Raw genomic sequence first — 23,458 nt, 5'->3', positions numbered from 1 at the left:
TTGTTTGGAGTCCTTATGTTAACTTTTTGCCTGTTGTATGTTAACATTTGCTACGTAGACAGTTTTTTTTTTCAAATACAGGTCCGCAGTTACAAAAGCAAGGGGAAGGGGTGAGTAGAAGGGGGGGGGGAGAAGCAAATATTTCTCACGAGTTATGACCAGGCTGTGACCAGAAGACGCACAGTTATTTATAGATAAGGGTTACCTCGCAGAGGGCCGGAAGTTCAAGGTCAAAAAGTGAGCAGGGAGGGAGGGAACATTCCAGAAATCTCATCCTGTCGGTGCTAGAAACATATCGACGTTCGTATTCTAACCGCCAATGTTAACGGTAACCAGATTCTAACCCAAACATAACCATGAGGATATTTTTTTTATCGTAAACAACGTCACATTCCAAGGGAGGGGGTTCAGAAAGTTCAGACATTTTTTTATTTAAAAAAAAAAGCAATGTTAAAAACTGATTTTTGCCGTTATTTCGCGTTTTAAAAAGGCTGTTATAGTGAATTGTAATAGCCTAGAAATTAATACATTGATTAATGTAGCCTACTCAATGTTGACCTAGCTCAGAAAGTATTTTTAGAAAGAAATCAATGTTTGGAAAAAAACCAACAGCAATGTGGAGGCTGAGTTGTGACGTCATTTTAAGGGGTGTGGGGTCTGGCTTTTTGTGACGATGTGAAAGTGGAGGTAAAAAATGGTCTAAAAACAGCTTGATCTCCTCAATTATTTATGATCATGATGCCAGTTCTTTAAACTGTAAGGAGCGTGGGGACAATCGTGATTTAAAATAGTTAAAACACCGTTTTAAAAAGGTTTGTGTTGAGAGAATAATCCGCGAACACTATGTGATATTTAACGTGATCTACACTACAACGACCCGTGTTTTCGAGTGGGCGCCATCCCGGGCAGATAACCCGAACAATTCGTGCTAGTCAACACCCACACCCCCACGTTATCTGCTTATAAAAACATGAACCGGCGCAAACAAGTGGACGCTTTCAGTACATCAACAGGCGGTCATGGGACCGAGCAGGAACTAACATACAAACCTGCGGCACTTGTCGTCTGGTGGTGTGTTCAACACAGACCCACACTGTGTCAGTCTGGTGGGGGGGGGGGGGGGGGGAGAGGAAAAAAAAGCACCACACATTACATAACATGCCAGGAATTACCTAAATGTGTTTAACCGAATAACCCAGTAAACAGTGACTTTCAGATGTATGTTTGGTCTAGGTTTTTTTCTTCATCAGCGATGCGCGGCAATGGAAGACCAATGTGGTCAGTAGCGGCTGACACACCACGAGAATGATTGATATGGGAGAAAGGGAACTAACCGATACCGTTACTTGAGTGATCCCGGTAACCAAGGGGTTCCCACCTCGCAATATTCCAATATTCGTATAATGGCCCCTGTCGGAGGATTAAAAAAAATTCACCTTAATGTACGTTTCTTTATGGGGGGGGGGGGGGGGGGGGAGGGGGGAAGGGGAGAAAAGGAGGACGTGCAACCCACGTTAGCAAAGACAGTACTGACCACTTGACCAGTGCCAAGTGTGTGTGTGTGTGTGGGGGGGGGGGGGGTCAGATGAACACAACTCAGCACCACCCATGGACACAAAGGCCTATGGATACATGGTTTCTTACCTGGGAACCTGCATGTGACATCAACCTACCACCTGTGTCATGATCACGGCATATGTAGGGATAGTGTGGTCAGCACTATGGCGGCCAGCAACCTTTACTTTCCCTAGCATGAGTTAGGTACCAATCAGACCTGGGTGGACTTAGGGACGTTCTAATGATTCTTTTGACTATAACCCAGATTCGCGGTCCCTTAAAAGCATACTAAATACTATAAAATGAGATAATTTTCTTTTTCGAAACAATTTTAAAATAGTTTTTTAAAAATAAATCTAGTAGTCAGGGGAGGCTAGTCATAAAAAAATACGTAGGAGTTAGCTGCCGTAATCACTTCCCTTTATAGTGCAAAATTTTATTATTTTCTCTTATTTTTACCTCTAGATCTAACTTGAATTAAGTTAAAGTAAGAAACTATGAAACCATTGTTCAACGATTAGAATAAAACAATTTAATGAAATAAAGCTGATTAGTTGAATGTAGCTGAGACAAACAGCACAGTGAATAAGTAGGGCAACTTTAAACAGTAATACAAAACAAAATTTAAGTTTCAGTTTTATTATTGTCATTTAATAAATTATAAAAGTATATGCTGACCAAAAAACGTGATCAGCATTAATAATGATGTTCAGTAACTATTGAACCTCATTAAAACATTGACACACTTCATTCGTTTTTTTGAACCTGACAAAAAAACTGGGCAAATTTTTTATAAAGATTTCTCAGCACCTTCTTTGGCCAGCCGATCAGCAGATTCATTGGCCTGATTTCCACAGTGACCTCTGACATACACCTGGAGGTAAGTCACACAGATAACAGTTATACATACACATCATATATTTTAAGATGGTATGGATTAAAACCAAAAGCTGCATAAGGATAGTAAATAAAGTTGGTTTAACTTTTAAAATTCTGTTTACTTCAAACAATGTGTTAAAACTGGAAATGTTCCTAAAAATTATTTGATAGGTTGGTCAATTAGCAGACAAACATATTTCAATGTTTTACATTAAATGTTTTATGAATGAGGGATTCAATAAATACCTTCAGATGACACTAGTACTCGTATTTATTATTATAATTTGGTATTAATAATTCAGCTTTGTATCTGTGGTAATTAGTGTAATCAGCTATTATTGTTGGCAAAATGACTATTAAAGATTCAATTGTTAATCTGCTGAATGGTTGCTTAAGTTTGAGAAATGTAAATGATCAGCAATTCTGTAAAATCAACACTCATTTCTTACCTTAAAGATTTTTCTCAAGTATTAATAAGAACTGTTTAAATGATAAAATATTATTCAGTTAAAATTGTCAGGGGAGGTAATTTTAATTTGTTCAACGTAAACCTTTTTATTGATGATTTGAAATTTATTATTCTGTCCCCTATCTAAGTGGACTGTTGGAGCGCCACAAGGGTCCTCAACATTTATAATGGACAGTCAATACTTTTTCTATTTAATTTCATGAGATTAATATTTGAATGTGATATATTTTACAATTCCAATGCAACAAAACATCCATTAAAGTAATCTTACAAATAAGTATTTGCTAAATTCTGCAGCCTATATGTCCTACATCTTTTACAAACTTTTGTATCCTTTTAAAGATTAGTTCAGATTTCCAGCCCAAAATAGCCAAGAAACTTTGCAGCTCAAGATGGAACCTTACCCATTTGACATTGATATTTTTTAATTGCTTGTCGAGTTCCTCAAAATCCTCCTTGTTTACAACAGGGCTCCCAGTGGTCTTGGTCCACTGATTCCTCTTCCAGCCCTTGATCCACTTGGTTATTCCTAGACAAGTTTTTTTTATCAGCAGTCAATTTAAAACAAAAATAATGTGTTTTATAGAACTGATACAATATATTACTATGCCACATTGGCTTTATTTACCAACCATTGATCAAAAATTGACTATCAGTGTGGAGAATTAAATTCTTAATTCCTTTTTTCTTGGCCAGTTGAACAGCACGTACAGCTGCCTGAAAATCAAGAGGTAACAGATGATGGTAGGCTACAGCAGTTTCCTGTGACAAGCAAGTGAAAGCACTCTGAATAATTGTCATATCATTGCCAGAGTTTTTTATCTTTATGTGTTGATGCAAAGAAATGCAAATCTAACAATGTGAAAATGAACCTCTACAGCAACTTTTACCTAATTATTTCTCATGGATTGGTTAGTATTTTTTACTCAGAAAATTTAAGTGTTCCATTAAAATATCTTACATAAACTGACCAAACTGGATTACTGCTCTTTCTAAAAACAAAACTACTTACATGAATTTCTGCCCTGTTATTTGTTGGCCGACCTGGCAATCTTTCACTTACATTGCTAGAAAATATTTTAGTTACTTTTATAAAGTTTGCAAACAAGTATAATAATTCAGTAATCCTAAATTTGTTATAGAATAGTGTTTAGGTAGCCTATACTATGCAGACATGGGGTAGGATAGTTTCAGAGAATACAGGGCTGACTTGCATTCAATTTGCATTTCATCTTTTTCGTTTACTCAGCTTTAATGGGAGCCTGACTGTTATGAATGGTATCTTAGGCATGCAAGGGTATGAATGTATGTAGTAGAATGATTTATATTAATAAAAGAATAGGACTGTGTGACGTGGTAAGTAAGGATGTGACATTTGAGAGTATGATCTTGTTGTTAGGGGAAAGATGAGTTTTTGTCCTGTTGTGGTAAGGTGTAGAGGTATTTGTCTGTCGTTGTGAATGTAGTCTTTGTATATGTTGTGAAAATGGTCGTCTGTGTGTATTTAGCCATGCAATAAACCATGGAATGTACCAATGTTTTGTACTGACATGTCTTGGTTACAGAAAGCTGACATGTCTTGTGGCAATGGAGTGGCAAAAAGACAATCCAGAGGGCTTTACTTACTCAGGATCATCTGGAGCCCAAAAGACACCTATCCCAGCTCTTGCACCACACCGGCCATTATCAAAGCAGCCTCCATCAGTATATACATTAATTCCTTCTGCTTCACTGAATCTTGAACCTACAATTGATCAAATTAGCTTTTACACTCCATATACTATTCCAGAAATCTTAAAAATACTATAAAAAGATGAGTGTCTCTGAGGATATGGAAGTCAGTAAACTATAAAGAAAAGTTGGTTGTAACAAAATAAATTTTACCAGTAAATTGCTCAGCTTTTAAATCAAATTTTGGACGTTTTGTCTGGTTAGCATCCAAACTGGAGCTTGCCCCTCCTGAGCTGGTAGAGTAATGTCTTTTGCTGCCTGGAGCTGTAATATTAGGCACAAAATCAATACAAAAAAATGTAGCTGTACTTCTGTTACTGTATTTAACATCTTGACCTATGAATATCTAGGGGCGTAGTTAGGGATATTCATGCATCTACACACAAACACACTAAAAATAACAAGATCCCACTTACAACCTACACCAGTGTCAAATATATAACAGAATATATCTATACATATATATAGTGGTACCTCTACAAATGAAATTTTTGAGATTCAAGTGTTTGAGCAAGCTTAAATTTGCTTTAACATACAAGCAAAATTTGAAATACTTGTAACTGGATTAAAGGATATAACAGTTCATGGAAAAGAAATACCCGTAAAAAGTTACAAGTGATTGTGCATCGGAGCTAGGTAATGACACTGAACTGTAAGGGAGGAGTAAGCAAACCTAGGCTGATATTTAAGGCCTGTGTGGAAAAGTGGGTTAGGTTTAAGGATAGAGAATAGCTTAAATACACCTTTCTTGTTGAAAAAAACACAATAAAAACAACTGGGGTAATATTTTGGGGACTGGAATGCATTTATAGTACTTTTAAAAGCTTATTTATATAATGCATGGACTGTGGCCCATCTTTCTAGTACAGTTACATTGTGGTAACTGACTTTCCTCAAGGCATATCAGAACTACCAGTACATGTTTTTTTACCAGTGAAGACAGCTTCCTCTAATGTTTTTAGTGTGGTTCTGACCTCTGCTAAACCAGACTGAAGTGTCAGCACCATTTCCTTTGTTGTCTTCATGTCTGCCTTCAGCGAGTAAATATGGGACATGAGGGATGAGATGCTCGCACCACTCATCTCAGCTGGAGTAGCACTGGCATCGTTAGAACTGACAGCAAAACTTGGAGATGAACTTGCTGAAAAATATACATTATACATTTATACAATGGGGTAGCAAAAATAACATGCAAATTGATATTGTGCTTAAAAATGACTTCAAACACTTCAAATTAGGCCTATCTATATTTTTATCAGATATATTTATAGCTATCATAATTGTGAACCTAACCAGAGAGTAAAACCTGTTATGATACAGTAATAAAAGAAACACAAATATTAAGAGAAGCAATTTATTCAATAAATTTGATCCCAATTTTTCTTAGTTTAAAGCTGTTGCTTGCAATTTAAAATAATTTAATACCATTATCACAGATAAATGAATGGCAGTCGGCTTCAGTTGAAAATTTCTTAAAAGCAGGGTTGGGAAAGCCTTTGATTTGCTTTTCACATTCAGACCTGATAAACCAAAAAAAAAAGATTATGTCTCTCTCGCTTTTGATATATATATATATATATATATATATATATATATATATATATATATATATATATATAGCTATTGGCTAGATATATACATTCATATATTCTGCCTTGATTGCCAGGCTTAACAAAAAAAATGGGGTAATTTTGATTTATAGGCCTACTAATAATAATTAATAAATTATTATACTATACTGTAACTATACTATAGTATGTATAGTTTAGTTAGTAGATCTAGTTTCATAGTTATATAGTATAGTTAAATAATAATATAGTTAAATATATTTAAATAAAGGCCTAGTTCCTAGTCATGGAGTACCCCACCTGTACTACTTAGGTTAACTATCTAATCCTAAACTGGGATGTTTATAGATACAGATGTCTGATAATAGAATATTCCATTAAATAGGTGTGTTTGGTTGTTAACAGTATTGTAATCTTGACTAATTTAATATTTATGGTTAGAAATTAGGGTTAAGTGTATGGTATGAAAAACATGGGGCGCCGTTATTTTTTTACAGTTTCTAATACTGTTGACTCTCTACAAGCTCCCTAATAAAACTCAATAATATTATCAAATCAATAGTAATATAACTTTTACATCTTATATTAACAATGACCGATAAAAAACTTTTACTTCGGCATCCCATGTTTTTCATCGCTTATAGTAGAGTGATCGCTTGCATTATTGTGATGTATAGCATTTATTTTCTACTTTTTAGTTCAATCAGAAAACGTGGGTTTTTAAAAACTTTTTTAATGATAATTATTTTCAAAGAACATTCTAATTAACTATTATTATTATGGGACACTCAGTGTCACACTGGTATACAAATTCCCCCCTTTAGTAAACGGTATCATAAGTGAAAAAATGACAAACTACCAAGTTGCATAAACACCGGGCACTCTTCCTCTTTTTACTGCGTAGAAGTATTTCCCTGACATAACGTGACTAGATTTGGGCCCAGCTTGAAGGGTAAGCTTTGAAAAAAGTCGTATCATCCGCCACCTTGGTCGAAGTCTCAGAATTTTTCTTAGCTTTATTACAATAATTTCTACTTCTGGATCTACACAATATTAACATTGTGTTTAAGTAATACTAATAGTGTATAGTATAGGTCTAAATCAAATATAGATTTCTATATCTCATCATCAATAACTAAAATCTATAAACTAGTCTAGATCTAGATCTAGATTTCTAGATTAGATTTATTTGCCTAGATCTAGCATTAGCTATCTTTGCCGTCACATTTGTAGTATTTATAAGTTGGGACTCGAATGAAACAGCTGAAAATAAAAAAGTTTAACTTTTATTATTTCGGTACTTTTGTTAGTGGGCTTGGCTAGGGCTAAAAGTTGGCTTAGGCCTAAATGTGATAAAATATTTATGAATTGAAACTAGTTAATAGTAATATTGATTAGATAATAGGTCCACCTAATTTTAAAATTATTAAAGCATTACAGAGAGAAAAGTTTATTTTTTAAAATTTAAATTAGGACCTAGTGTTACGGTAGGCTGATGCGGATCAATGTTTTTAAATTTATAATAAACACATCCTTACCGAAAGCACTTCCTTTTCCTGTAGACGGTCGCCTCTAAAGTATGTTGAAATATACCTCTCCTTTGCATATTTATCTCTTTTCATGTTATCTTAATTAATTCTTTTAAAATATGAACTAATTTTTACTTATATTGAATCCCTCAGTAAGCCAAATAAGCATTTTGAGCAAGATTAATGTTAAGTAAAATAGATTTAGTTGGATTTGTTGTTCACATCCTGCGAATCACTAGATCTAGATCTACAGCAAGAACTAAGTTCTTGTGTTAGTACAAGAATCTGTCAAAAGATGTGAATATACTTCTGGCACGCTATTATCAATTGCACATAATCATATTTAATTTATTTAAATAACACTGATCTAGATCTAGTTGCAAATTCATTATCCTGGCCCAATTCTGCTACATCCACAAGCAACGGATATTTTGATTTTTAATTGATTTCCTATTCTTAACAATTAGCCTATAATATAATGAAGGTGATTTCCTCAAATATTGTCCAGATCTATTTATTAGATGCTTGTCAACATGTTCTCGATCTATATTCTATGCCATATGCCCTGACTCCAGCCAACTTTTCTTTCTGGATGTGCTTCAACAAAAAATGTTGCTAGTCAGCTATTGTATAATTTTGGAGTTGTCGCTCCTATTTAACAAGATCTAGCTGTTCCTACCTTTGGACCTAGGAGTCTATCTGCAATCTTACACTTTCCTTCTCGACTATGTCGACCCTATTATTTAGAAAAGTTAAGCCTTTTTCAGATGTATGAAATGTTTTTAATTAACTGAAATTTTTTTTATAGATGTATTCGGCGAGCGCAAAGATTGTCAAGCCGCAGGGCGAAAAACCTGATGAATTTGAGTCCTCCATTAGTCAGGCAATAATTTTTTTTTATTTTGTATTATTAGTATTCATTCCTAGACCTAAGATTCTAGAGTGACTCAAACTGTACTTTACTCGGTAGACCTGTTTTATTTCTTAGACTAAGCTTGAATTGCTTTTTACATTTACATAGGCTCTTTTGGAGCTGGAGATGAATTCTGACTTGAAAGCTTCTTTGTATGAGCTGTCTATCACTGGAGCCAAGGTACATTTCTTTTGTTAATGATAGATTCTCATTGCTTGTAAGATATGCTATTAACCTGCATGCCGAAGCCTGACATGATGTTGGCAAATACTTGTGTATTATCATGGATCCTTAACATGCATTTATCCATGCTGTTTCCAGGAGATTGATATGCAAGGCAAAAAAGCTATCATCATCTTTGTACCTGTTCCACAATTAAGGGCTTATCAGAAGATTCAAACTAGACTTGTTCGTGAGCTAGAAAAGAAGTTCAATGGCAAACCAGTTGTCTTTATTGCACAAGTAGGTTTCTAGTTAATTGACTGCTTGTTTTGTTTTTAAAATTATTTTAAAAGTGCAATGATGTTTTATTGTATGTGAAATGATGAAAGCTTTAATCCATTCTCTGATATGGGTTTATGTGGAGGTTGCTCTAGAAGGAACATTTCATGATAAGCTTGAAAGGGTTTTCTTTTCTAGTGAGTCTTGCATTTTGTTCTGGATCCAACACATAACCTGGGAGGCTATCCTCTTAAGATGGAATGTTAACCTCTGATCATACTTACAGTTTATGAAAACTACCCTGGTGTTTAAAAGGGCTAATTAATAATTTAAATTTTCTTGAAATTATTATAATTGTCATTAGGTTAAAACAGTCACATTAGTAGTGAAAGTGGAGAGGTAGTTTTAGAAATAATTTAACATTTCTTAGGATGTACATGCTGAGTATTCATACATTTTTTTCAGTTCTTGCCCCAGACTAATGGGGCAGAAGTAGAGTTCATGTTTCAATGACTTTGACATACAATGGGGCAGTCTAGTCAGCACTATTCTTTGCCATCTTTGTTTCCATGACATGATTCAGGTACCCATCAGAGCTGGATGGACTTAAGGGTGTCCTACTGTCTCCAGCCTGGGGTTTATAGTTGTGACTTTTAGGTCAGCAGTTGTAAGCTTTACCATTAGATCACACCATTCTAGACAGAGACTTTTAAATAATCAAATAGGCTAAATACATGGCAAATTGTGTCCTATAGTTTTTTGTTCCATTTATGAGGAAATTGGATTCATGTGTGCGTTACTGTTCATCTGCTTGTAAACTGTTCTGCATGTCACTGTTGCAGTAATAGTTGATTTCCAAGCTATTGTTACAGTTTGTTATGCTTTTTCCCCAGAGAAAAATATGTAACCCTGAATAATTTAATGTACAGTAAATGTTATATTGCAGTATAGCTAGTTGATATGATGAAAGCTTTAATCCATTCTCTGATGTGGGGTCATGTGGAGGTTGCTCTAGAAAGAACATTTCATGATGAACTGGAAAGGGTTTTCTTTTCTAGTGAGTCTTGCATTTTGTTCTGGATCCAAAGCATGACGCCGGAGGCTGTCCTCTAAAGATGGAATGTTAGCTTCTGATCAGACATTATCCACTTCTTATTTGGTACTGTTTACTTGGATATCAAATTTTAATGTCAAGAATTTTATTTTTTCAGAGGAGAATCTTGCCCAAACCAACCAGAAAGAGCAAGAGAAAGAACAAGCAAAAACGTCCCAGAAGGTGACTTGTGTGTTATTTTTTTTGTTATTGTTAGTTATATTTTATCTTTTCCTGCAAATTAAAGTACTCTTATTTACTCCTATAGGCTCTCATTTATCCTTGATTACTATATACCTTAACTTATCAGTATTGTCTCAATTTTCCAGCTTAAATTTTGTATACTTTTTCTAAACCAGCCGAACCCTCACAGCTGTACATGATGCCATTTTGGAAGATCTATGCTTTCCCGCTGAGATAGTTGGCAAACGTGTACGTGTTAAGTTGGATGGTTCTAAGATAATTAAAGTTCATCTCGATAAGAGTCAGCAGAATAATGTTGAGCACAAGGTTGGTATATGAGTTTTCTTTATTTTTTTATTATATAGTGTTCTCTGCTGCTAATTATTAATTTGTTGTGGACAATGTTTAAAAAAGTATATTCCCTTTCAACAGCTGGACACCTTTACTTCAGTCTATAAAAAGCTAACCGGGAAAGACGTCACGTTCGAGTTCCCTGAGTTTGTCTTGTAATAAGTGGATGTCTTGAAATGAGGAGTAATAAATTTTAATAACTGAGATTTTTTGTTGCTTGTATCTCTGAAAATTAAGTAGATGTACAAATGTTTCTTGTCTGTTGGCTTGTTACGGCTTGAGCCTGAACACCCACTGATCAGTTACGTGTACGGAGTGCAACCAAAGTGAAATTAGGCAAATTTGATCTACATCGGTTGGAAATAGGCAAGCTCAAACATCAGTTCAGTATGTGTAGATTTTTAGGCTTGGTTGACCAATACTTTGACTCCTATGAGTTTCTTGCGCTTTTGGATACTTGGTCCATTTTTTACTTTCTCGTATATACGAAGTATAAAGTATTGTAATCGTGCAAACAAAAATAGAGATTTTTACAAATCTCGACGTTTTACACCTCACTGATATGGAAAAATATAATTTTCCAATCTTGTCTGTGTGTAAACACGATAACTTGAGTATCGTTACAGCTAGGTTGATGAAATTACATATGCAAGTATTTTATCAAAATCGTAGATCCGTATCATCTTTGAGCGCTTTCCAATAACCGGAAGTGGTACTTTTTCTACTTTGACTTTTTCAAAAGCCTATAACTTGAGTACTATTTCAGATAGATAAATGAAATTTCACTTGTAAGTAAAAGATCTAATTCTCTACCTTCTGTCAAATTTTGAGTAATTTCCGTTGACCGGAAGTACTAATTTATGCATTACCGATTTTTCAAAAACACGTAAATTTATAAAGTACTAATAAAATCCCGCGCTATTAATTATGCACACTTCATTAGGCGTTCACTTGGTGTGCAATTCTTTTTTTTTTTTATGAGATTCCATTCTATTATAAAAAGTTTAAGTAATTAAAAATGGATTACAAATAGTTTTATAATTTATATTAGAATATTTGAGAAAGTTTAGGGGAGATCACTCCTGGTTTATTTTCCTAAGAAAATAGCTAATGATTAAAATCACGTTTCAAATTAAAAAAAAAAACAATTTGTATGACCCTCTTATTTAAAATCATTTCTTTGTAATCTTACACTCGAAAAGTTCAATATGTAATTGGCATCAATTGAAAAGCTGGATTTCTCATGTATTCATTTATCACATTATCTTGAAAATAAGCCACAGCTTTAAATTGGCTTCACAAAATACTTTTCTTTTGTGACATACTTAGTATGAAAACTACCCTGGTGTATGAGTATTAGGCAGTTTTTATCGTTTTGCAGGTTAACCAAAATAGCCTACTTTTTTATTTACAGCAATGCCCACCTTTTTCCCACGTTTTCTTTAACTTGCTTTCTCTGTGTGTTTATTTGTTTGTCTTTCCAATCAAATCTTGCGATCGAAATTTCTGGCACTTCCCAGTTAGCTAGCGCGCTGAAATTTTCAGGGAAGCTTTCTTTTGGATGACCATTGAATATTCAATTGTTATTATTACTAAATTGATCAATGGAAACATTTTATTGAGCATTTTAGACCGCTATATAATCTATATATATAATTCTCCTCTGCTAGCCATTAGAAAAAAAACCAGCGACGCGTACCTCGCGCGCAGTGAAGCGAACGATCACATGTCGCCACAGGCTTAGGGGCAGAGAATTTAGCTTGAACCGAGTTTAAACTTACAGGAGGTAGGCCAGTTTGGGGGAGACGATATGGTCGAGTGGTTGGGCACACGATTGCTATCCCACTCGACACGGGTTCAAATCTATGTGTTCTAGTCAGTAACGTATTCAAACAACGTGTTTTTTACGAGTTGTCTTTTTACGAGTTGTCTTTTTACGAGTTGTCTTTTTACGAGTTGTCTTCGTTTACCCAAAAAAAGTGAAAAGATAAAATCGATAGCAAGATTTTAATGCAAACAAACAGACAAAGACTAAAAAGTAGAAAATAATAATCATTAAAAAAGTTTTAAAAAACCCACGTTTTCTGATTGAACTAAAAAGTAGAAAATAAATGCTATAGGCCCTACATCACAATAATGCAAGCGATCACTCTACTATAAGCGAGCAAAAACGTGGGGCGCCGTGATTTTCTTACAGTTTCTAATACTGTTGACTCTCTACAAGCTCCCTAATAAAAGTCAATAGTATTATCTAATCAATAGTAATATAACTTTTACTTCGGCGCCCCACGTTTTTCATCGCTTATAGTAGAGTGATCGCTTGCATTATTGTGATGTAGGGCCTATAGCATTTATTTTCTACTTTTTAGTTCAATCAGAAAACGTGGGTTTTTTTAAACTTTTTTAATGATTATTATTTCATTATATGCTCTTCCTGTAATAAAACTCACACTGGAATTGTGCTGGCTTTCATAGAGAAAATGTTTTGATTTATTAGAATTCTGATCTGCAGGTCTATCAAAATTGTTTTTATAAAAACTTAATATATATTGAAAATAAGCAGTGCAAATTTGTTAATAAAAGTGCAAAAAAAAAAGTACTGAAAAATTACAATTGGTGAAAGTTTTTTCTGCTTTCAAAACATTCTGATAGTTTTCAAACCTACTCCCTTTTTGCTGTTGAATACTTTCAATCATTGCCAAACATGCTGCAAGTATTTACAAGGCTTTAGTCACTACAGATCTTAAATTGTAGAAAAACTGAACATGTCCCCCAGTGGTTCCCAAACTTTTACAAAAAGTGACCTGCGATTTTCTTAATTTCTAGTACTAGTAGACTTTCAATATGAATTATGGTTAACTGTTAAATGTGTTATAATGCGGTGAGGGAAATTACATGCTGTTCTATACTTTATATTCGCAGTTTTTGTTAAAGTCAACCTCATGTCATTCTCAACACTTTATTTGTTTTAGTTTTGTTTTTAATTGGATAAGTGTTAGAAATATATTCTCGCAAAGATATGTAAACAAAAGGAATTAAAACTTGAAAGGCGATCACTTTTGGTTATGAATGGTGCATGCTAACCAAAATTGTGTGAGCAGGTTTTCATTTAACACAGTACATGACAGTGACAGGGAATCATTCCACAAATTTAAGAATGCTGGCAGCATCAAGAGAAGCAGAGAATGGGTACAAAGCAGATTTTTCCTCGTTCAGCTCAGGGAAATAACGCAGCAGTTCGTTTTCAAAAGAGTTAAGATGATCTTTCAAATTTTTATTTATTTCTCAATCAGATTCATCTACCATACTGCTCAGTTTCTCAAACATGTCAATATGTCCAAGATTAATTTTCCTTCGCCAATTTTGCAGCTCCACAAAATAGCAACTCTTCTTTGCTATCATCTGAATGAATATATTTCACAGACAAGCAACTGCGAACACAAATTCATCAACTTGAAAAGCAAACAAATGGTGAAAGCTTAATATCATTCAAAATTTGTTTTTTAACAATAGTACCACTGGACAGATATTTGTTGCATTTTGACTGAACTGGAATCCCCAAGAATTAATTTCACCATTTTGAACATGCAGGGTTTGATGAGATTTTTTCCTATTATGTGAGGTTTTCTTTAGCTTATCAATCTCTAATGCGACTTCATATGATGTTTGCACTAATGCAGACAAAAGAACTCCATATCTTTTTTGGTGTGTTCCAATGACTCGTCTCAAAATGAAATTTTAGTTTTGAAGGTTTCATAGACTCATGACTGAGAACAACTTTGCACAATGAGCATTGTTTCTAATCTATTCCATTTCCAGCAATGTTGGTAAAGCCGAATTTCAGATATTCTTCTAAATATTGATGCCTTTCTTTCATTGCTATGGTTAAGCCTACCAGTTAGTGACCCCCCCCCCCCCCCCAGAAAGCCCTGAGTGGGAACCCATGCCTTAAAGCATCATCAAAAGCTACACTACTAGGGTCTGGAAATTCTCATTTTTGGAAACACCAAAATTCGATATAAATCAAGGCTTGTACTGAAATAAATTAAAATTCCAAATTTATTAAAAGTAAATATTTGCTTTTATCAGGTTATTTGTGCAACAAAATCTTAGCTTTAACGAACTCAACTGAGCCATCCATGACATTTAAATCTTCAATATGATTCTACAGGCTTCAATGACTGACTGACATACTTAGCAAGTACAATATATTGTAGATAGTATTGGATCAACACTGTTTATAAATCACTGATTATTGGCAATAGAGTTGTTACTTGACCTCTGCATATAAAGGGATGGTGTGGTCAGCACCATGCCCAGCTGCTATTCTCTAACTTATCAGATACACATCAGAGTTGGGTGGACTCAAGAAATCTAGGAGTGATATGGTAGATTTTAGGAAAATATAATACTCAAGTTGTAATAATGAGTCAGGCTGAGAAATGTAAGACTAAAAGCAAAAATATTAAAAACAGAAACATCTATAGATTGTGAATACACATTAACAGCACAAATTTCCAGTTGGTGTTCTAATATCATGAATGTTTTCTTAAATGTAAAATATTTCTAGACATAGTTAATGGTATACAAATTGTCAAACACCTTAGGTTTCTAAAATATTACAATGTAAAATTTTAATGTCTTTTTAACCTAAAATTGTACCACCATCAGTTTTTATAGAATGCATATCTTTTTCTTTTCAAATGTGCTCATGTTAATAGTTTATGTACAAAGAAAGTATAATTTCTTTTAAAATTAAAATGTCACAATAATTATGTTGAATGTCATTAATGACAAATGAACCACAAAGTTTAGTACAATAATGTCAAAATTAAAACATTCCTCATTTGTTGCTGATTATCATATCACAGTTATCCCAAGGCACTGAAGTGTGTATTGCAACTCATTTCTCTATCTCGTTTAGAATATCTGCAGCTTCCTGGCTGCTTGTGTCTTGAGATGAAAATAAAGTCTGTTCTCTGAAAGATTCCTGGGATGTCTGACCTAATATCTCTGAGCTGAATGCAGATTCCAAATCTGTACTGGATTTGCTAGATGTGTTGTCTTGTTTGTGTATGGGCTTAGTTCCATCTTGTGCAATGGAGATGTGCTGATTAGGAGTTGTCTGTCTGGTTCCTTTTCTTTTACCCAATATTGTGACGTAGTTGGCTGGAATCATACCAACACTTTTCCCATCAACAGAAGCCAGCATCCATCCTCGAACATGGGGTTGTAGCTCTGCAGATCATACAAATACAATATTTCATCACAGCTGTCCACCTTTGTTATAATAATGCACGGTTAGTTATTTCAAAGTAAGAAGAGACAGGATAAAGACTGTGATAGTAGAACAAAAAATAATTTTACTTTAAACACATAGTAAATCAAAAGATTCTAAAACACAATAACCATTTTTTTCTCTCTAACTTTTATATCATTTGGATGATAATTAAAGTGCAGTTTTCTGAAACCTGTCTAGTTAATTTTTGAGACTGAAGGTTTTTTGTTTAGAATGGAATATATACATGCTTATAACACTTTATGTAGGTCTACACTAAAAAAATAGTAAGGGTTGTTTCATTAAGCAACTTTGGTTCACATGAAATGAATCCAGATCCTCACATATTTCAAAACATTAACAGGTCTTGTCACTCAACAAAATGAATTTTTAATTCCCTTACAGAAGTAGCATCTTCATATCTAACCTACCTTTTGGTGCTATTACAATCTTTTGTCCTGCAGAAAAAGATAATTCATCCTTGCCTTGGCCTTGAAAGGAAAAATTTGCTCTGGCTAAAAAATGATCATCTTCTTCTTTAGCCCATCCATTTTCCTCTGAAAGATAGATCACAAGTTTAAGTTCAGTTTAAATAACTACCATAATTGTTGTTATATACATAACTCCAATAATGCATTTAAAGTATGTAACAAATAAGAACTTAATTTGTAATTACGTTTTTCACTTGAAAAGGCAGATATAACTTTCCAGATTAAATACGGGCCTCCCATGATCATTCCAAAAAACAAAAGTATAGGCCATGAACTTTTTCTTGGACCACCATCAGGGCATGCTGCTGCTACTGCTGCTGCTTCTTCAAACGCACGTTTCCACAATGTGTCAGCCTCACCTTTTGGGCGCAAGTGTAGAAACTCTAAAACTTTTCTGAAACAAAACATTCATTAACCGTATGACACTTCAACAGTGGGACTGTTTTCTCATAGCCCAGTAATGAATGTTGTGGTAGTAATTGGTAAGCCAAACAGCCACAAACATGCATTGTGTGTGAAATATAACAAATGCTAACTAAATTTTTATTAAGTTTTAGAGAGAAAATTTACCTAAAGATGTACCGAAGTGTGCGAATAAATGCAAGAGCAGAAAATACATGTATTAACTGTGACTTGAGTCGTGTAAAATTATCTGCAACACCAATGACCGCTCGAAATGAATTATACACTGCTTGGAAAGTTGAATCCAACATCATGCCAACAGAGTTTACCTTGAATAAAATAAAGTGGTTTCTTGTTTATAAAGGTTTTATAATATACACATTAATTGATGTTTTGTAGCTGTAAGGTACACTAATTGTAAAAAATTAATTAATAATTTGAGCTTTCTTACACATTTTTCTGCAAGACATTAAAAATACTTAAACAAAGCAAACTGTTCAGGCTCAATTATTAAATCGCTAGTTGTACATAATTTAAAATACTTTTAAGATGAAGACTTACAGCTTGCACAATGGACTCTATTGATTCAAAAGCTGGCCGGGAACTTTCTTCAGCTTGTAAAGCAAAATTACTCCTCACATCTCCCAATCTATTGTATCCATAACCTCCATAACCTCCTGAATATGGACTGCTGTACATGCCTCCGTATCCCCCATAACCAAATGTATTTGAGTATCCACCATATCCACTGTAACCTCCTAACGAGCTATATCCAAGCCCAGGATTATATCTGTTGTTTAATGCTGACTGTTGTGATGGCCGAGGGGGAACTTGAGGTGGCATAGACGAGGAAAGCGAAGCTGTTGAATTACTAGCTGCAGCACTAACTTGATCCTGTATAAGAGGCAACCTGCAGATTACAAGAGAAATAACAAAATATCACATTAAGTAAGTAAATAAATAAATAAATAAATTTTTTTTTATTGGAATCTCTTTGCTCATTATTTTGTTGCAGGCACAAGAACCTGTCAATTTCTAATAAAACTTAACTTTTTCTTCTAAGTTAAGCAGTGCTTTTTCAGTTCTGAACAATATCTTATAAGCCTAAGGAATAAAAGGTTAGGTAATGTCCTTTGCAATTAACATTAACAACTAATAACCACCATCATGATTTAATTGCCATTGTTGATGAAGATATAATTTTGCAATTTTATATTGGATAATGTCTTTGATGGGGTCTGTATTGTAATTTTTAGCGCAATTTCCATACGGACAATTGCGATTACTAACTCGTCATTTCTGGATGTATGAATGAATGGATGTGTGTCCGCAGCTTTAAGTGGTATCTCCTCCTTAACAAAGCAATATCGAGGACTAGTTCCAAAAGCAAATATGTTAAGCAAGTTCCGAGGATGATTGTGGGCCAAAAAAATTCCCGGAATTCCTTCCTGGATTTCCCGGAAAAGCCAAAAAACCTCGAAAAAATGCAGTTTTTGGCCCATATCTCGGCAACCAGACCACTTAGCGACTTGAAACATTTACCAATCGATTCCTGCCATAATTTTGAACAATATTGCCGAAGAAAGTTTTCAAAAATATCCTTTCGTTCGGTCAGAAAAAATTAATTAAAGAATTTTTAAACTGAGCATCGTGTAGGCCTAGGATGATATTTTTAATTTAAACTGAGCATCGTGTAGGTGTTTAGCGCAAAAAAATATCCTTTCGTTCGGTCACAAAAAATTAAAAATTGTTATGGATAACATAAGGAAATTGTGCTTAAATTGTCACTAGACATTTTATTAACTTGTTTTCTTCTTTTCTTTCTTGCTCTCAGTCACAGACAATTAAAATGAATAATAAGTCGTCTGTATATCTTTATTTGACAATGCTAACAGTACAGTATCCCTGTGTAGCGCACATCTAAGGAGACTATGGTGCCAAGACGTGTGCTGCATAAATTAGAGGCTACGGCCATTGTTTCTCCCTCTCCTCTAAGACTAAGCTGCCGATTTATATACCCTACCCCCAAACGGCTTGAATGACACCCAGCTCTCTATGCAAATTCTAGTGCTTACCTGTAAACATTTCCCCTGGTTTTGTGCTAACCTACCCCAAATAACTCTTTATTAAAACTTAATGCGATCTCCTAAAATTCTAATGATTCCCTTTACAACGATATATATTATATAAAAGTTAAAACATCAATAATTGGTTCTTAAACAATACTACCTAAAACATGCAAATAATGTGAAAATATCTAATTAAAGATCTAGCTTGGCCTCATAGTTCATTCAATTTTCATGCTAAACTAAAAAGTATTTATTACGATACAAATTTTTCTTCTTGGCCTACTAAGCACAACTGACTCATTCCTGACTAATTCACTACAGTATCAATGAATGTATTACCATGAGCACCAGTTTAACTTTACAGTCAGTTACTACTACTTTTGGTCTATGGTAATTTTATGATTTTAACAGAAAGAAAGCTTTTGTACTTTTATAAAATTAAATATTTCATATATAGGTCTATATTTTTAAGTAAAATTTATAGCTGAAGGCTAACCTTCTTTTAGTCTACAGTGGTAAAATATAAGAAAAGCCTACACATTAACTGTCAGTCATATTATACAACATTTTTGTCTAGCAACTTGCAGTTTAAATAATTTACCCCCCCCCCCCCCCTCCTCAATTTGTAGGCTGGGTGGGAGTAAAAAAATGCAGAAATTTATTGTTGATTTTTATTTTACAGATTTGATTACATAATTATTTGTAAGATTAGTAATGCGCCTAAATGTTATTTTTACTGGCACTCCATTCATAAATTTATTATAATGTGTAGGCCTTTAAAAATTCAATCATATTATTCTCTTCATGGGGACCTTGCGGGACACCACCACCAAGACGTAAGCGCGCCTAGCAGACCCCTCTCTTTCTCTCTAGGCATATCGCTACCACCCCCACTGGTCTAGTAAGCTGTGGTTCATGCAAAATGTTTTCAATCGTAGTGACGGCTATTAGTATTAGGGGCATATAATTTAGTTTGAAACTGAAACGGGGAGGTAACTAAAAGGAGGCTGCTTTCATGGGGGGGGGGGGGGGGGGGGGAGGGTAAGGGTTGGGGGAAAGGAGGTTATCGTCCTTAACGAGCTACTGATACACTGACTGATAGTGTTTTAAATTTTAAAGCAAATATTTTCAGTAGCAGCATTGGTAGTGTCGAATTCACAAAATAAATGGGTAATCTATCGTTTTGGGTACGTAAAATCGCCCGCGGCTAGTAATGTACGAAAAAGTTACCTCATTGTCAAGGCTTTAATAGAAGTATATTTTGATATATTTGTGTCAAATATTATAGATAAATGAATAAATAACCTAAATCAATAGCTAAATATATCAATATAGGCAAGAAATTAACTTTTAACAGCAGTGTTTGCGAGCAGGATTTCCTATATAAACAGCAGCCATTTGTAAAATAGAGTTGCCTTCCCCTGATCTCGCGCTATAAATTAACAAAGAAAGAACTTAAACAAGATGGCTGCTAGAGTAAATGAGCATGGTTGCATCTGTTGGAAACATCGCTAGTATTCATTTATTATTGAAAAGTTTTAATTCAATTGTTTGAAAACAGGTACATAAATGAAACAAGGAAACATTTTTGTATTTTTCAAAACACAAATCCTCCTCAAAATGTGAAATAATTATTAAAATTTAAGGAGTCACCTGTTTTTTACATTACTAGTCGCGGGCGATTTTACGTACCCAAAACGATAGATTACCAATAAATGAATTACTGAAAAGTAGAAAATAAAACAACTAAATAGCGGCGTATGCTATGCCGCGGGTCGGCTCGTACTATTTAATAGGCCTAGAATCTAGTAAATTTTGAAGGGGGGGGGGGGGGGGGGTGTTTAGACTTAGAGTTTAGAGGGGGCAGCAGTAGTTTTGTTTTGTGACGTGAGTTCATGAATGAAATGTAAACAAAATGTAGGCCCTAAATAAAACACTACTAGAGAGGGGGGAGTTACTAAATCTAGACTCTTCCAATAAATCTATTAATAACTTAAAAAACGTACGATGACATATTATTAACTGGAAACTGAGAATTATTTTGATAATTTATTCCAGGTCTTTCCCATGGTTTCAAGGGAGCAGACATTTTAAGTTGTTTATAGAATGAAGTAATGCCAGATACATATATGAAAAAATTAAGCCAAACAGAAAAAGCAAATTTTTCTTAGAAGTTGGTTGGACTTATAAATGTCAAATTTGGCACGATGATGCCTTGGGGCGGTAGAACACGGGGGCCGGTGACGGTTGGCCGAAAATATATTTGAGCTGTATAACGAAAAAATTTCTTGCCAAACAACCCTCCTTGATATTTTGTGAGGTGGTAGATCTAGATCTAGGAGAACACCTAGGGGTGTCACCAAAAACTCGGCATATCTGGGAAAACTTCGTAGAGGGGTCAAAACTGACCAGTTGTATTTCCCTATTTAATCTTTATATTTTATGGGAAGAGCAGAGGGTCATTTCAACGCGGATTTTAGGGTACTTAAACTCAGTATATCTGGCTAATTTTTTGCAAGCTCCTAGCTAAATGGCTTGACCTTTAGGGAAAAATGTCGGTTTGACTGAAAGCCCTCGACGAGGGCTAAAGCATGACCGCGAGTGAAAATCTCCTTATTTGAGCTATATAACGAAATAATTTCTCGGGGTCACTCAGGGTGTCACTGCTAGAGTTTCTTCAGGCATCTCTTCGGCCCCTCCCCCCCCCCCGAAGAAAGTCTACCGTCCCCCCCCCCCCCCCCCGAACGAAATGGAATTTATATAGAAAACATACTTTTACCAGTGTCTACCCCCCCCGGAAAACGTTGTCCCTCCGAAAATATCAAGTAACCCCCCCCCCCCCGGAGAAAAAAAGTCTGGAAGAAACACTGGTCACCAGAGGCATAGCGAGGGTGGGGGGGACATATGTCCCCGGGCACCGACCTTAGGGGGCGCCAAAATGGGTTGGAAAAACAAATAGAAAGTTTGGGGAAGGGGGGGGGAGGGGTGCAAATCAAAAGTTTGAGGGGAGGGGGGTGCAAATCAAAAGTTTGTTCCCGGGCGACGGGAAGGGTCGCTACGCCACTGCTGGTCACTGTCACTCCGCCAAAGACTAGATAACCTAGGCTATAATTGTATATTTCTGGTAATTTGATGTCATCCCCATCCCGAATGATGTTACCATTTGCCTTATGTAGGCTGTACAACGTTGGTCAGCTATTAAACTAAATTAGCTACATTTTGTTGTAGTGAGGTGTCTTCCCCTTTTAAAAAAATACATAATTTCAAAAGAAAAAATTTTTATTTAATCAGTGCCCACCTCACCCCCATCCCGAAAATGTATGCCCCCCTCCCTGCTGAAAAGTGTCCAGATCCCCCCCTCCTCTCTTTCTCTCTCTCTCTCTCCCCCCCCCCCCCCCCCCTCCAAAGAAAAAATAGATAAATGTCTGAAACACTGTAACGCTACTGGATCGAGGATTAAATAAAAAAGACAAAGCATTTATTGACTTCTAGATTTATGTACAGTATGAAACGCAACTAGATCTAGATCTAGATCTAGATTCTAGATCTAGATAGATCTAATTCTAAATTTTTCGAAAGCATAGACCTAGATTTTTCATAAAATTGTTCTCGTTTTTTTAGTGTCTCACACTTATTCCCACGTTTTCTTTAACTTGCTTTCTCTGTTTGTGTGTTTGTCTTTCCAATCAAATCTTGCGATCGAAATTTCTGGCACTTCCCAGTTAGCTAGCGCGCTGAAATTTTCAGGGAAGCTTTCTTTTGGATGACCATTGAATATTCAATTGTTATTATTACTAAATTGTTCAATGGAAACATTTTATTGAGCATTTTAGACCGCTATATAATCTATATATATAATTCTCCTCTGCTAGCCATTAGAAAAAAAAACCAGCGACGCGTACCTCGCGCGCAGTGAAGCGAACGATCACATGTCGCCACAGGCTTAGGGGCAGAGAATTTAGCTTGAACCGAGTTTAAACTTACAGGAGGTAGACCAGTTTGGGGGAGACGATATGGTCGAGTGGTTGGGCACACGATTGCTATCCCACTCGACACGGGTTCAAATCTATGTGTTCTAGTCAGTAACGTATTCAAACAACGTGTTTTTTACGAGTTGTCTTTTTACGAGTTGTCTTTTTACGAGTTGTCTTTTTACGAGTTGTCTTTTTACGAGTTGTCTTCGTTTACCCAAAAAAAGTGAAAAGATAAAATCGATAGCAAGATTTTAATGCAAACAAACAGACAAAGACTAAAAAGTAGAAAATAATAATCATTAAAAAAGTTTTTAAAAACCCACGTTTTCTGATTGAACTAAAAAGTAGAAAATAAATGCTATAGGCCCTACATCACAATAATGCAAGCGATCACTCTACTATAAGCGAGCAAAAACGTGGGGCGCCGTGATTTTCTTACAGTTTCTAATACTGTTGACTCTCTACAAGCTCCCTAATAAAAGTCAATAGTATTATCTAATCAATAGTAATATAACTTTTACTTCGGCGCC

At 35.1% G+C, this 23,458-nt stretch overlaps 3 protein-coding genes across 4 annotated transcripts; 1 reads left to right on the top strand and 2 right to left on the bottom strand.

Annotated features, from left to right (window-relative positions):
• Positions 1–2,140: 2,140 nt before the first annotated feature.
• LOC131937927 (ribonuclease H1) lies at positions 2,141–7,565 on the bottom strand. Of its 2 annotated transcripts, XM_059295696.1 has the most exons (9): positions 7,064–7,477; positions 6,062–6,156; positions 5,568–5,777; positions 4,790–4,900; positions 4,532–4,649; positions 3,918–3,972; positions 3,538–3,622; positions 3,310–3,434; positions 2,164–2,431 (listed from the first exon to the last, which is right to left on the bottom strand). In XM_059295696.1, exons 1-9 carry the CDS (start codon positions 7,180–7,182, stop codon positions 2,348–2,350), a joined length of 1,002 nt encoding a protein of 333 aa, XP_059151679.1. In that variant the 5' UTR covers positions 7,183–7,477; the 3' UTR covers positions 2,164–2,347. The 2 variants fall into 2 exon arrangements, with proteins under 2 accessions (XP_059151678.1, XP_059151679.1); XM_059295695.1 differs by having other exon boundaries at positions 2,141–3,434; positions 7,064–7,565.
• A 92-nt stretch (positions 7,566–7,657) lies between these two features.
• Positions 7,658–10,918, top strand: LOC131937928 (small ribosomal subunit protein eS7). Its single transcript, XM_059295697.1, has 7 exons — positions 7,658–7,781; positions 8,542–8,616; positions 8,755–8,826; positions 8,968–9,108; positions 10,299–10,363; positions 10,540–10,690; positions 10,796–10,918. The coding sequence occupies exons 2-7, from the start codon at positions 8,542–8,544 to the stop codon at positions 10,871–10,873; spliced, it is 582 nt and encodes a 193-aa protein (XP_059151680.1). The 5' UTR covers positions 7,658–7,781; the 3' UTR covers positions 10,874–10,918.
• Positions 10,919–14,757: 3,839 nt separating this feature from the next.
• LOC131937957 (peroxisomal membrane protein PEX13) lies at positions 14,758–21,079 on the bottom strand. The gene is made up of 6 exons (XM_059295748.1): positions 20,961–21,079; positions 17,447–17,795; positions 17,054–17,214; positions 16,669–16,877; positions 16,424–16,549; positions 14,758–15,952 (listed from the first exon to the last, which is right to left on the bottom strand). The coding sequence occupies exons 1-6, from the start codon at positions 21,041–21,043 to the stop codon at positions 15,618–15,620; spliced, it is 1,263 nt and encodes a 420-aa protein (XP_059151731.1). The 5' UTR covers positions 21,044–21,079; the 3' UTR covers positions 14,758–15,617.
• Between the last annotated feature and the right edge of the window lie 2,379 nt (positions 21,080–23,458).

The sequence above is a fragment of the Physella acuta genome, unplaced genomic scaffold, assembly GCF_028476545.2.
Source record: "Physella acuta isolate Inbredline_101_S28 unplaced genomic scaffold, ASM2847654v3 ptg000225l, whole genome shotgun sequence".
Classification (NCBI taxonomy): Eukaryota; Metazoa; Mollusca; class Gastropoda; family Physidae; genus Physella; species Physella acuta.
This window is presented reverse-complemented; position numbering and strand designations above follow the sequence as displayed.